The sequence below is a fragment of the Medicago truncatula genome, chromosome 1 (genome assembly GCF_003473485.1).
Source record: "Medicago truncatula cultivar Jemalong A17 chromosome 1, MtrunA17r5.0-ANR, whole genome shotgun sequence".
Lineage (NCBI taxonomy): Eukaryota > Viridiplantae > Streptophyta > Magnoliopsida > Fabales > Fabaceae > Medicago > Medicago truncatula.
In genome coordinates, this window is record NC_053042.1 from 35,552,970 (window position 1) to 35,564,234 (window position 11,265).

Consider the following 11,265-nt stretch of genomic DNA (forward strand, 5'->3'; position numbering starts at 1 on the left):
TTACAACATGTCTTAAGGTTCATCGTGTGTTCATAGAGATACTTACAGATTATTTATCAAAAAAGTTCTTCACCGACAATAAAACTTGAACACATATTCCTACTAGTGAGTCAAATCTGTAACAACCGAACCAAATTTCACTAGCTTATTAGTTTATTTATGGTTACAATTAGTTATTACTTATTCGTTTGTAATCACTATACTTATTATTATTCTTCCTTTTTTTTTTACAAATGCTAATTTGTGCTCTCAAAGATACATGTTAAGGAATTCATTATGGAAATATACATATTAAAAGTCGTGCATTCAACTTCTTAAAAGTTAAAATATTATGTTTTCTAGTGCTAAATTGTTCTTTTTAGGTTCCTTAACATGTGCCCTTAGAGTACAAGTTAGCATAACTTTTTTTTTTTTTACATCAAAGTAGGTTGTTATTATAGACAGGCCTTGAAAAAATGAATAAACATCAATCTTTGCAATTATGAGCTTAAATCAAAATAGTTTCTAAAATCTAGAAATTGGCAAATACATACACTTTATTCGGTCACCATTACAAGTAAAACTTCACTTTTTATATACATTGAATAATAAATGTATTCGGTGCTTATTATAGACTAGATATATTAGTTATTCAATGTATCTAAAAAGTGAAATTTTGCTTATACTACCTCGGTCCCTAATTATAAGACTTTTTTGCTAAAATTACGGGAATTAAGAAAGTGAATATTTGTATTAAAGTTGTTTATAATCACTATTGTTTTTACAATTTTATCCTTAAAAGAGAGTTAATTTATGTTTTCCATATATGCTATTTATGGCTAATTGAAGAAAAAGATGTAGAATAAATAGGGGCATGTATGTAAAGAAATAATTAATATAGTTGGAAATAGCAAATGAGTCTTATAAAAAGAGACAAATTTTTTTCTCAAAAGAGTCTTATAATTAGGGAAGAGGTAATAATAGTTACCGGAGTATTTAAACTGCAGCACATTAGTTAAAAGAATATTTCAATTCACTTTTGTTGTCGGAGACTATTAGATATTGGGTGAAAAATGTATTTTTTTTTCATTTAGGATTAAATATGTTTTTTTTTATCTCTATAATAGCATTTATAATGGAAGAGTTTAAATATTTAAAATTCTGATACCTAATAGGTATCTTCATTGTGAAAAAAAAATTGGGGATCTTAAAAGATGTAAGGTCTAAATTAAGACCTCATTCTTAAATGGGTTCACATCACCTTTTTATAAAAATAATAATTAAAAAGTGTATTAAAATAAACAGTGTATTAAATAAATAGTATTGGTGGGACCCAATTAGACTTTTTGTTAGAGGGTCTCCATTGGAGTGGTTGAGTACCTATTAGGTACTATTATTAAAAAATTATTAAAAAGTGATGTGTCAATGTGAGATCCATTTAAGACCTCAAAGATGAGAGTCTCCATTGTGAATGCTATAAATATACCAACTTTTCATTTTAGTCTTTTAAAAAAGAATCTTCAACTTTAGTTCCCTAAAATTTTTTCATCATCACTTTTGGTCCCTCATTTTAAGTAAAATTCATATTTTTGAATAAAAAAATTGCGGAAATTTTTTAATATTATAAAAATCTCTCTAAAAAAATTAGAATTTTTTAACAAAACATGAATTAAATAAATTTTTTTTATATTTTTTGTGGTTAAAATTTCATATTTAATTTATGTTTTTTTAAAAAAATTCTAATATTTTTTACGGAGATTTTTACGATATTGTACACATTTCTACATAATTTCATTATAAAATAGGTTTAATAGGAGTTTTGATCCCTTAAGTATCACGAACTTGCGATTTGTCTTGTCCCTTTTGCAGTTTTGGTCCTCTAAATCAATTTTGACCAAAGATTTGGCCCCCTTTTCTTATACTTTAACATTGTTTATAGGATCCTCTCATTCATCATGACATGACACATCAAATGATCATTTTTTTTTTTTAAGGAAATCATTCTTTGTTTTTATTTTATGGAAATGAACATATGATTTTCTACATGAATCTCACATGATATCACCATAAACTTGTTGCACATTAAATTTATACATTTCATGTCAACTCTAAGTCTAAGTTTGACATATCGTGATTCAAACACATTAAAAAATAATCTACCTTATAAAGTTTACATACAATCTAGTCTTAAGCAGGTGCGGTTCTACCATCCAGCGAGTCTGGGTACATATTCGGACTCAACTCATACGTTCTTTGTATCACTACAAAAATTTTGACTTGTAGTGACGGCCAAAATCTGTCATTATAGAACAAAATTTTGTAGTTAAATCTGTCTATCATTGTTAAATGGTTGTCACAACATGTTTTCCATCTTTAACTACAAACAAAACCGTAGGTAATTCTAAGGATACCATTTTAAAAATAATATGGATCTCTATCTACGGTTGCAGTTGTCACTAAAACTTATAATGACTCTATAAAATTTGCACATGCTCTATAAAATTCCTGGCTACACCACTAGTCTCAAGTATAGTATCAACCTAAAAAGACCATAAGTTTTTATGAAATGCATCAGATATACAACAAGATCTTATCATGTTCATATTATATATTGTCCTTATCTAACTCCCTTATTCTATCTTTCTCCATTCTATAAAGAAATGTTTCTTAGAGTTCTCAAAAGTTTACATACAATCTAGTCTTAAACTGATGCGGTTTTACCATCAGACGAGCTTGGGTATATGTCCGGGTTCAACTCATACGTTCTTTGTATCACTACAAAAAATATGACGAGAATGATATAGATAAATAAGACGTTGAATATGTTTTAAAAAAAAGAGTGTCCAGATATTATTGTTGATTTTGATGGCCAAATGCATAAATGTTCAAGGAGAAGTCTTGTAAACAAAAAAAAAGTGAAATGAAAATTCTAGAAAATATTGGGATGAGAAAGGTAATTATCAAGCGATACGGGAAATAAAAAAAGTATTTCTAAAAAAAATAAAAATAATTGTATTTTAAAAATTATATAGGCATTTCAATCAGAATATGAAAAAAAATCTAAAAACACTCAGATAAATAAGTAAAAGATATTTTTTTTAACTTAACTATAAGTATTAAGTATCGTTTGGCCAGACTTTTTTTCGGTCTTAAAGCTACTTTAAAACAAAGATAAAATAAAGCTCTTTAAGGAAAAAGCTAAAGCTGTTTGGTTTCTTTATTTTTTTTAGCTCTAACTTTATTTTTAAGTTAAAAGTTGTTTGGCAAAATATTATACAAAACTTTGAATTAATTATTTTTTTGTGGTGTCCGGGGTTCGAATATGTGACCTTGCATATATTTATGCGTTGTCTATATCAACTAAGCTAAGCTCACCAATACAAAACTTTGAATTTATTACGAATTAACATAATAAATAAAAAAATATTTAAAATACTTTTTTAAGGGAAAAAATGTTTAAAATATAAAAGATATATGGTGTGTATATATAAAGAGAATAGTTTGTTTTTTCTTTTTCAATTATACTGTATAACAAATTTTGTTATAAGAATACCATATTTTTGGTGTCATTTAAAAAGATAAGAATTTATATTCTATGATATTATATTTGTTACATTGTTGGTGTCATTGAAAAAGATATGTTTAGTTTTTTTAATAAGAAAAAGATATGCATAGTTTGTTACAATATAAATGTGTAAAATATATATTAAGTATGGTTTTTTTAGGCATTTATACTTGTACTTTTAATTAAAATCAAAATTTTATAAAAATAAGTATACACATTACGCAACACTAAAAAAATTATACGCATTAGCATAACAAAAAAACAGACATACAGACATAAAGTATTACTCTAAACACTAATGTGTGAGGTTGAAGAAAGCGAATAAAAATATTTGGTGTCATTCAATGACAACATGAATAAAAATATTTACGAGGTTGTGATAATTAAAAGATATTTAAATTAAATATATAAGGGATAAAAAGATAATAAAATTTCTTCAAAAATAGATAATAAAATTAAATGGACCCTCCTTCAAAAAAAAAAAATATCGACCGGTTCAATAAAATAAAATAAAATAAAATGGAAGAAAAAAGCAAATTAAAATATAATATTAAAAAATAAAAGAAAAAGTTGACAGCGTGAGTTGAATGGAGGTGCTTGTGAAATAAATTGCGTAGAAGTAATTTTTTGAAGTAGTATTCAACAACTTTTGATTAAAGCTAATTCCATTCAATTTATTTGATTAGAATAAATGGCATTCAACAACTTTTTTGAAGTAATAAAGGAGTAGAATATGAAATAAAAAATAAACGAATTTTTGTTAACGTAGCACGAGAAGAAAAGCTGTGAAGACAAAGATAGGACATAGGTAGTCATGATAAAAACAGAAGGGTCAATCATTATAATTTGCATGTGCCATTTTCTCTGTTTGCACATTGACAACACCATCCATTTCCATCCTCACTCTCCTAAACTCAATCTCTTGGATAGAGTATAAAATCGATGTCTCAGCTTCAGATATACATTGACCAAATTTATTTTACAATACTTCAACCAATGCAGCAAGTATTTGGATTCTCCACACAAAGCTTCTTTACATATGCATGTAGTAGAGGATCTAAACTCCACATACATAAAACTTTTATGTATGTGGATGATAAAACTAAATACTATTTAATTATTTTGATCTTCTACTTTTGCTTTTTTGTGTGTCTAAATCATGTGTCTAAATATTATGATCATACAAGACTTTCTCATATAAACTTTATCCTTTTCATCTCATATTATATGTTTAATTTAAAATGTTTATGTATCATAAATGATTTATAAGACGCCATTTATTACTTTTTTTTAAAAAAAAATATTATCCTTATTAGAGTTTAATTCGTATACACTATCCGTGTAAAATTTTACACAATCAATACATTTTACACTATTAAACGATCACAATCTTCGTGTTATTAAAATGTTTGACTTTATCCATAATTGTTTTAAAATCATTTATTTGATTGATTGCGGTTTCCGATAATGTAAAACTTCTTACATTAATAGTATACACAAATTAAAATATATTTATCAAATAATCAATTTTAAAGTCACATATTCATTTGATTTTTACACTTCAACACATTAGAAGACTAAGAGTCCGTTTGAATAAAACTTATTTTAAACTTATACAAAACAAACAGGTCCTTAATCTTGTAATGTGTTGAAGTGGTTATAGTTGAAAGGATCCGCATTATCACACGAGGGGTCAACAAGTCATAGAGAGTCAAATGTGCAATTAATTCAAGATGAAAATAAACAAATGAATGTAATTTAAGAGCTTGTTTAAGAATTTTTAAATTAAGAGGGGTAAAATTGTAATTTTTATTACAAGCGGGTGAGTATCAATGTTCTCGAGTGAGTATCAATGTTCTCGATACCTACCTCATGTCCAAAACAAAAAGTGTTCTCATTATCCACTCCGTCTTCGTCTTTTGAAACCATAGAAAACTTAAACCCAGACTCAAATCCAATAGTTTCGGATTTTCCGTCAAAGTCGGGGCGGATTTGGGCGAGAGCCCACGAGTAGTACGGTTCTACTTCGATGTATGAAAGACTATGGGTCCCTCAAAGTCAAACACCTAACATGAGCGTGAGCATGAGAGTGTAAATTGACTAAGCATATTAAATGTATGTATAGACCAAAAATAGAAAACGACAACATATAAGGAAGGAACAGTGCTACGTATGAAAACAAAAACAGTACTCCATGTCAAGAAAGGTACATAAAATTTAAAATTCATGAAACTGAAAATGAGATATACATGAAATTGAAACGGGGTAAAATTTAAAATACAAGTACTTGATGACATTTTTGTCTAAATAAAAACAAAAACAGTACTCCATGATCCATGACAAGAAGGTATATAAGAGAAACAATGCTAAAGATGAATTGAATGGCCAAATATACCCATGGTAATTTTGGTGTCTAACAGTTCCCCCACGACTCAGGAACAGTTGTTGTCCCAAGAAAACCAAAACCTGCTTGTTGTGACTGTGACTTGAGCATCATCATGTTTTGATGAGGTTGGTGTTGGTGGTATTCTACACCCCCCGTGAATGTTAGCATATCCTTTACATCCAAGGAGTCACCACCATTTCCTCCACCGTTGGTAAGGCCAAGAAAGTCCCTAGTGAGACCATCGTCGTTCTTTCCGGTGAGACAGCCTCTCATGTTGTTAATGTAGTGATCAACTGAGTCTAGCTGAGTCACTGATCCAAACTGGCCAATGCTGAGCTGAGAGGTTTGATGGTGACTCATTGTTGGTTGGCTTCCTGTGATGGCGGCCGCACCGACGGTTGCTGCTTTTTGGAGAAGTGCAGTTGCTGAGAGGTGTGGTGACATGGCAGCAGTGGAAGAAGGTTGTTGTGTGCTGACGTGGAAGGGTGATGATGTCATTATGCTCTTAGGGTTTGTGTGATGAAGAAATGGGAGAGGAGGAGGAGAAGAGAGGTTGGTGTGAAAATTTGGAGATTCAGGCTTGATGTTGTGGTGGAGAGTATTATTAAGGTTGCTAGGGTTAGGGTTTTGTTGAGGTGGGTCCCAGGTGATGTGGCTTTGTGGGTTTTGGAAACTTTGTTGTTGATTTGGGAAGAGGAAAAGAGATTGGACTAATGGGTTTGTGTTTGTGGTGGTGATGGCTAATTGGTTTGCAGACATTCTTGCACTTTCTTCAGCCAATGCATCACAAAATGCTCTATGAGTTATGAAGCTATCCTTCCTGCAGTTTTCACACAAATTAAAACAAAAGAAAATTTATATTAATTCACAAAAGAGCATGAGAAAATACTATATATTTTCTTGCATATAATACTTATAACCATTGTATTATTCATTTATAAAAAAGGGCCACTAATATGGTCTTGATTCAATAGTGGACTTCATGAACCAACATGTCATTTGTGTTTTTATTGAGGGGATGCCATTCATTTGTGTTGTCATGGCAAGTTTGCAATTACATTAAATTTGTTAAGTAGTAATAAAATTTTGAATTAACCTCTATACCAAATTAACCTAAAAAGTCTAGCTTTCAACCCTTCTCTAAAATGTACTAGTAGAAGGACCCTAAAAAGGTTTATTTATTGCTAATGTGTTTTATTCTAAATGTAATTACTAGGGAAGAACGTGTTTTAAGGATATGATTCCCTAAATCGAAATTATCATGCATTTATTCAATCATATAATTTGAGTTATCTAATCTTAATTGAACGTTTGTAGATCGATTGTTCAAAATACAGCTAGACACCAAATTCATTTATGCATTTTAACATGGTAATTAAATTTTATATATTTTATTGTAACTTTTTTTTCAGAGAAAATGAGTCAATGAATTTGATTTTGAGAATGGAAATGAATCATGCATGCATATGTACATAATGTGAAATTTGCATAACCAAAGAAGACTTGTGAAATTCTTGTAGAATGTGCCCCATTGGCAAAAAGGTAAGGGAAATCATGCATGGGATAAAGGGAGAGGGGACTAATGTACACGGATTAACGTGTCAATGGGTTTGGACCAAATGGGACATAAATTATGTTACAGGGTCAAATGATCATATGCATGATGCAATTGATGTGGATAGCCTTTTGCTTTATGCATGCAAAAAATTAAAATTATATAAAAATATTATGTTGAAGGATTATTGGTACTATAGTCTTATAATTATTATGATGGTGGAAGTCTTGGGAAACTAGAACTCATGCACGACACAAAGATAAGCAATTGAGATCAATGAATCCAATTGCCATGAAGTTATAGAAGAAAGCAACTTAGCATATCAGATTTGTTGCAGATTTATCAGATTTCACAATGATGAAAAAAGTTGAGAGAAAAATACTATGGAGTTTTCAATAAAAATGAAATTGAGAAAAAGTAAGAAATCATCACAAATTTTCTAACTATATTGATTATATTCTTTTTACTTTTTCAGTAGACAGAAATAGATGTCCATCATTTTCTTAGAGACTGCACCCACTCCATATCAACATAAGAGTGTATAGTAGAAAGAGAGGGTACAATTAAGTCTAGAAAACCATTAAGCACCCTGACACATATAAAATTGGAAATTTTATTTAATTTTTTTACACATGATGTTGTAAAAATAGTATACATCATGCTGTTCATGCTGACATGCATGTGCATGTATCATGATGTTAAAAAAAAACAAACAAAATTGCTATTGAGTCACAGATAATACAGTATAGTAGATAGAAACAAAAGGTGTGTGGATTGTGTTTTCTTTTGTTGTTAACTGCCGCACATTCATTTGGCCTTTTTTAGGATTCAGAAAACAGCTAAAGTTAATTATAGTCTCTTTAGCAATTGGACACTTATTTATTAGCTGTATCCACAATTTCATGCAACCTTCCATGAAACAAATTCAAGGGTAAAAATCTAGCATACCATTCTTATGTAATTAGAACATACTAATAAAAAGAATAGTAATGAAAACGGACATGTTAACAACTGTTTTAAAGACATTGTTTAAGGAATTAAAATTAAAATTCCGTAGGATAGTTTTAGGGTGCGATTACGGTCGTATTTTTGGTTGTGCTGCGAACTTTGATAGTGCAGCACAATAAGGCAAATGCGACCAAAATTGCAAACCGTTACACAAATCTCTAAAACTTTTATATTGCGGTTGAATTGCAGTTGCAGACCGGAATTTTAAAGTATGTTTCACACTTATAACATTATTATGGATCTAAAATGGAAACACAAGAAAAAATGGATTAATTTAATAAAACATAGATATATGAAATTAACATGAAAATATTATGTGTGTACTTGAAATTTATATCTATGAGCAGTATAGTACTATACCTGGAAAAAAGGGTACCACAATCACATTTATATTCTCGAGTACCACAGGTTTTAGAGTGAGCTTTCCAATCAGAATGAACAGCATAGATCTTTGAGCACTTATCACATTTCCATTTTTTCTCACCATGTTTTCTACTATAATGTTTCTTAATTCCTGTAAGATCTCCAAGAGCCCTTGAAGGGTTATGATGAACACATGAAGGCTCTGGACAAACATAAGCTCTCTTTTTAATAACATCTTTGTTGTTCCTTTGCTTCAACTTCCATGGTAGGTTATGTCCTCTCCTATGTAGCTGTAGGTTTTGATCTCTTTGAAAACCCTTGTTGCAGATCTCACACACAAATCTATTTGTTGTTAATAGTGTCTTTGGTGATAAAGCTATCACTTCAGCATCAGGATCTGAATTAAGAGAATCAATTACATAATTAATTAACATGTCAATCATATACTATATACTATTGTAACCAAAAAAAATATACTATATACTATTACTATTATACTAATATATGTTGTTACATGTGATTTTAAATTGTGGTCTGCAACTGCAATTATGTGCGGCCGCAATATAAAATTTTTTGAAGTCTCTACAACAGGATGGTTGCGGTTAGTTTAACCGCAATCACGATTTAACATGTTATAAATATAAATCCAATTAACTAATTATTAGTTACCTGGGTTACCAGGGAGGCTTCTTTTTTTCTTGGTCTTTTGAGGCTGTTGTGAGGAATTTAAGGTTGAAACTAAGTGGTTTAATCTAGCAGAAGAGACATTTGTTTCTTCTGAGAAAGAAGTGGAATTGGACATTAGTGCAGGGAACATATTTGGCTTTGAAGAAAGAAAAACAGCACTACAAGTTGAAGAGGAGAGGAAAAAAGAGAAGAGAAAAAAGCTAGGTAGTAGCAAAGATACGATATTCTATTGTTTTTGTTTGATTCAAAATATGGCTATGTGTGTATTTATTACTCCTGATAGCTACTTTTTGAGAGCCAAGAATGAGACTTGGATACACACAATGCAACTAAGAATATTTACATTTATTTCCTAAAAAAAAATAAAAAAAGAGAATAATTACATTATACAGAACCTTGCTATATGGTGAACAGGTGGCAGAGTGACATGTAGATAGAGAAAGGCATCATTCACTTTGAGGTAAAAAAGAATAAAAAATAAAGGGTTAATAGACCTTTACTCATCTGTAATATAAGTCACTTTTGATTTTGCCCCCTGTAATTTTTTTTTTTTGGATTCTGTCCTTGTAAAAAAATTTTGTTTTGGAAAACCCCCTAGACCAGCTGACTGTGCATTTTTGCTGATGTGACATGCTGCGTCACCTTTTTTGGATGACGTGGCGCACTGACTGTATAATTTTTTTATTTTTTATTTTTTTTATAAGGTACACGTGGCATTAATAAACGATTTGATACATTATTACTTGAACGGTTTGATACATTCGCTAAATACTAATCATAATCGGTTAGAAATAACATATCATTTTTCATGCCGCTCATAAATTAATGATATAGAGACATTGATAATGTTTTCATTCTGCATCATGTGTAATCTTGATTGTATTAACAAATCATTAAGTCATTGATTTGAATTTTCTACAAGTTAAAATTGATTATTCAATTAAATTTTTCTATGTCAAACTTGATAGCACTTGCAGAACTAGATATTGTAAGTGTATGTAGTCTATAAAGTGTGTATTATGTAGTAGGGATGGCAATTAGACTCAGATTTAATGGGTATCCGCAAAAATTATCTGCAATGGGTAGGGTAAATCCCCGCTTTCATGGGTATGGACATGGGTCCGGATAATTACCCACAAACTTAAAAGGGTACGTACGGACACGGGTATGGGCACTATACTACCCATCCCCGCAACCCGCACATATATATTTATATAATATAATAAATAATTTATATATTAATTAATTAATTTACCTGACTATTTAAGCTTAAACCTAAACTTAAAAATTGCTTATTATGGTAACCTAAACCTAGCTTTCTGGTGCGTTGAATCTCTTCCGCCTGCCTGCATTTCGTTGCTTTTTTGTTATCCATCTCTTCTCCTTCCATGTAACTATTTCTTGAATCTTATACTTCTAAAGGGATGACAATTGGATCCAAGTCCGATGGGTACCCGCAAAATACTACGATACATATTATTTTTTATTTGGTTAAATACTATGATTCATATTATTTTATGAGTTGATTTGAAATTTTTTGGATCATAGTTTTATTTCAATTGTGGGTTTTTTGTTGTCTTTTCATAGTTAAAATGCGGGTAACGGGTGCGGGTATGGGCACTTAGGTGCCCATAGGGTATGGGGAAGGGCACTAAAGTTGTTGCCCACGAGGGTACGGGTCCGGGTACGGGTATTTTTTACAAACGCGGGTATGGAGATGGG

The 11,265-nt window shown here is 30.3% G+C and overlaps 1 protein-coding gene across 1 annotated transcript; it reads right to left on the bottom strand.

The window, feature by feature from the left end:
• Window positions 1-5,796: 5,796 nt before the first annotated feature.
• On the bottom strand, window positions 5,797-9,864 carry LOC112420472 (protein indeterminate-domain 12). The gene is made up of 3 exons (XM_024780095.2): window positions 9,526-9,864; window positions 8,854-9,253; window positions 5,797-6,750 (listed from the first exon to the last, which is right to left on the bottom strand). Exons 1-3 carry the CDS (start codon window positions 9,671-9,673, stop codon window positions 5,958-5,960), a joined length of 1,341 nt encoding a protein of 446 aa, XP_024635863.1. The 5' UTR covers window positions 9,674-9,864; the 3' UTR covers window positions 5,797-5,957.
• Between the last annotated feature and the right edge of the window lie 1,401 nt (window positions 9,865-11,265).

Coding starts and splice junctions, on each gene's coding strand:
- LOC112420472 (XM_024780095.2), bottom strand. CDS start 9,673: ATGTTCCCTGCACTAATGTCCAATTCCACTTCTTTCTCAGAAGAAACA. Junction 9,254..9,525: donor AAGCCTCCCTGGTAACCCAG/GTAACTAATAAT, acceptor CTCTTAATTCAG/ATCCTGATGCTGAAGTGATA. Junction 6,751..8,853: donor TGTGGTACCCTTTTTTCCAG/GTATAGTACTAT, acceptor TGAAAACTGCAG/GAAGGATAGCTTCATAACTC.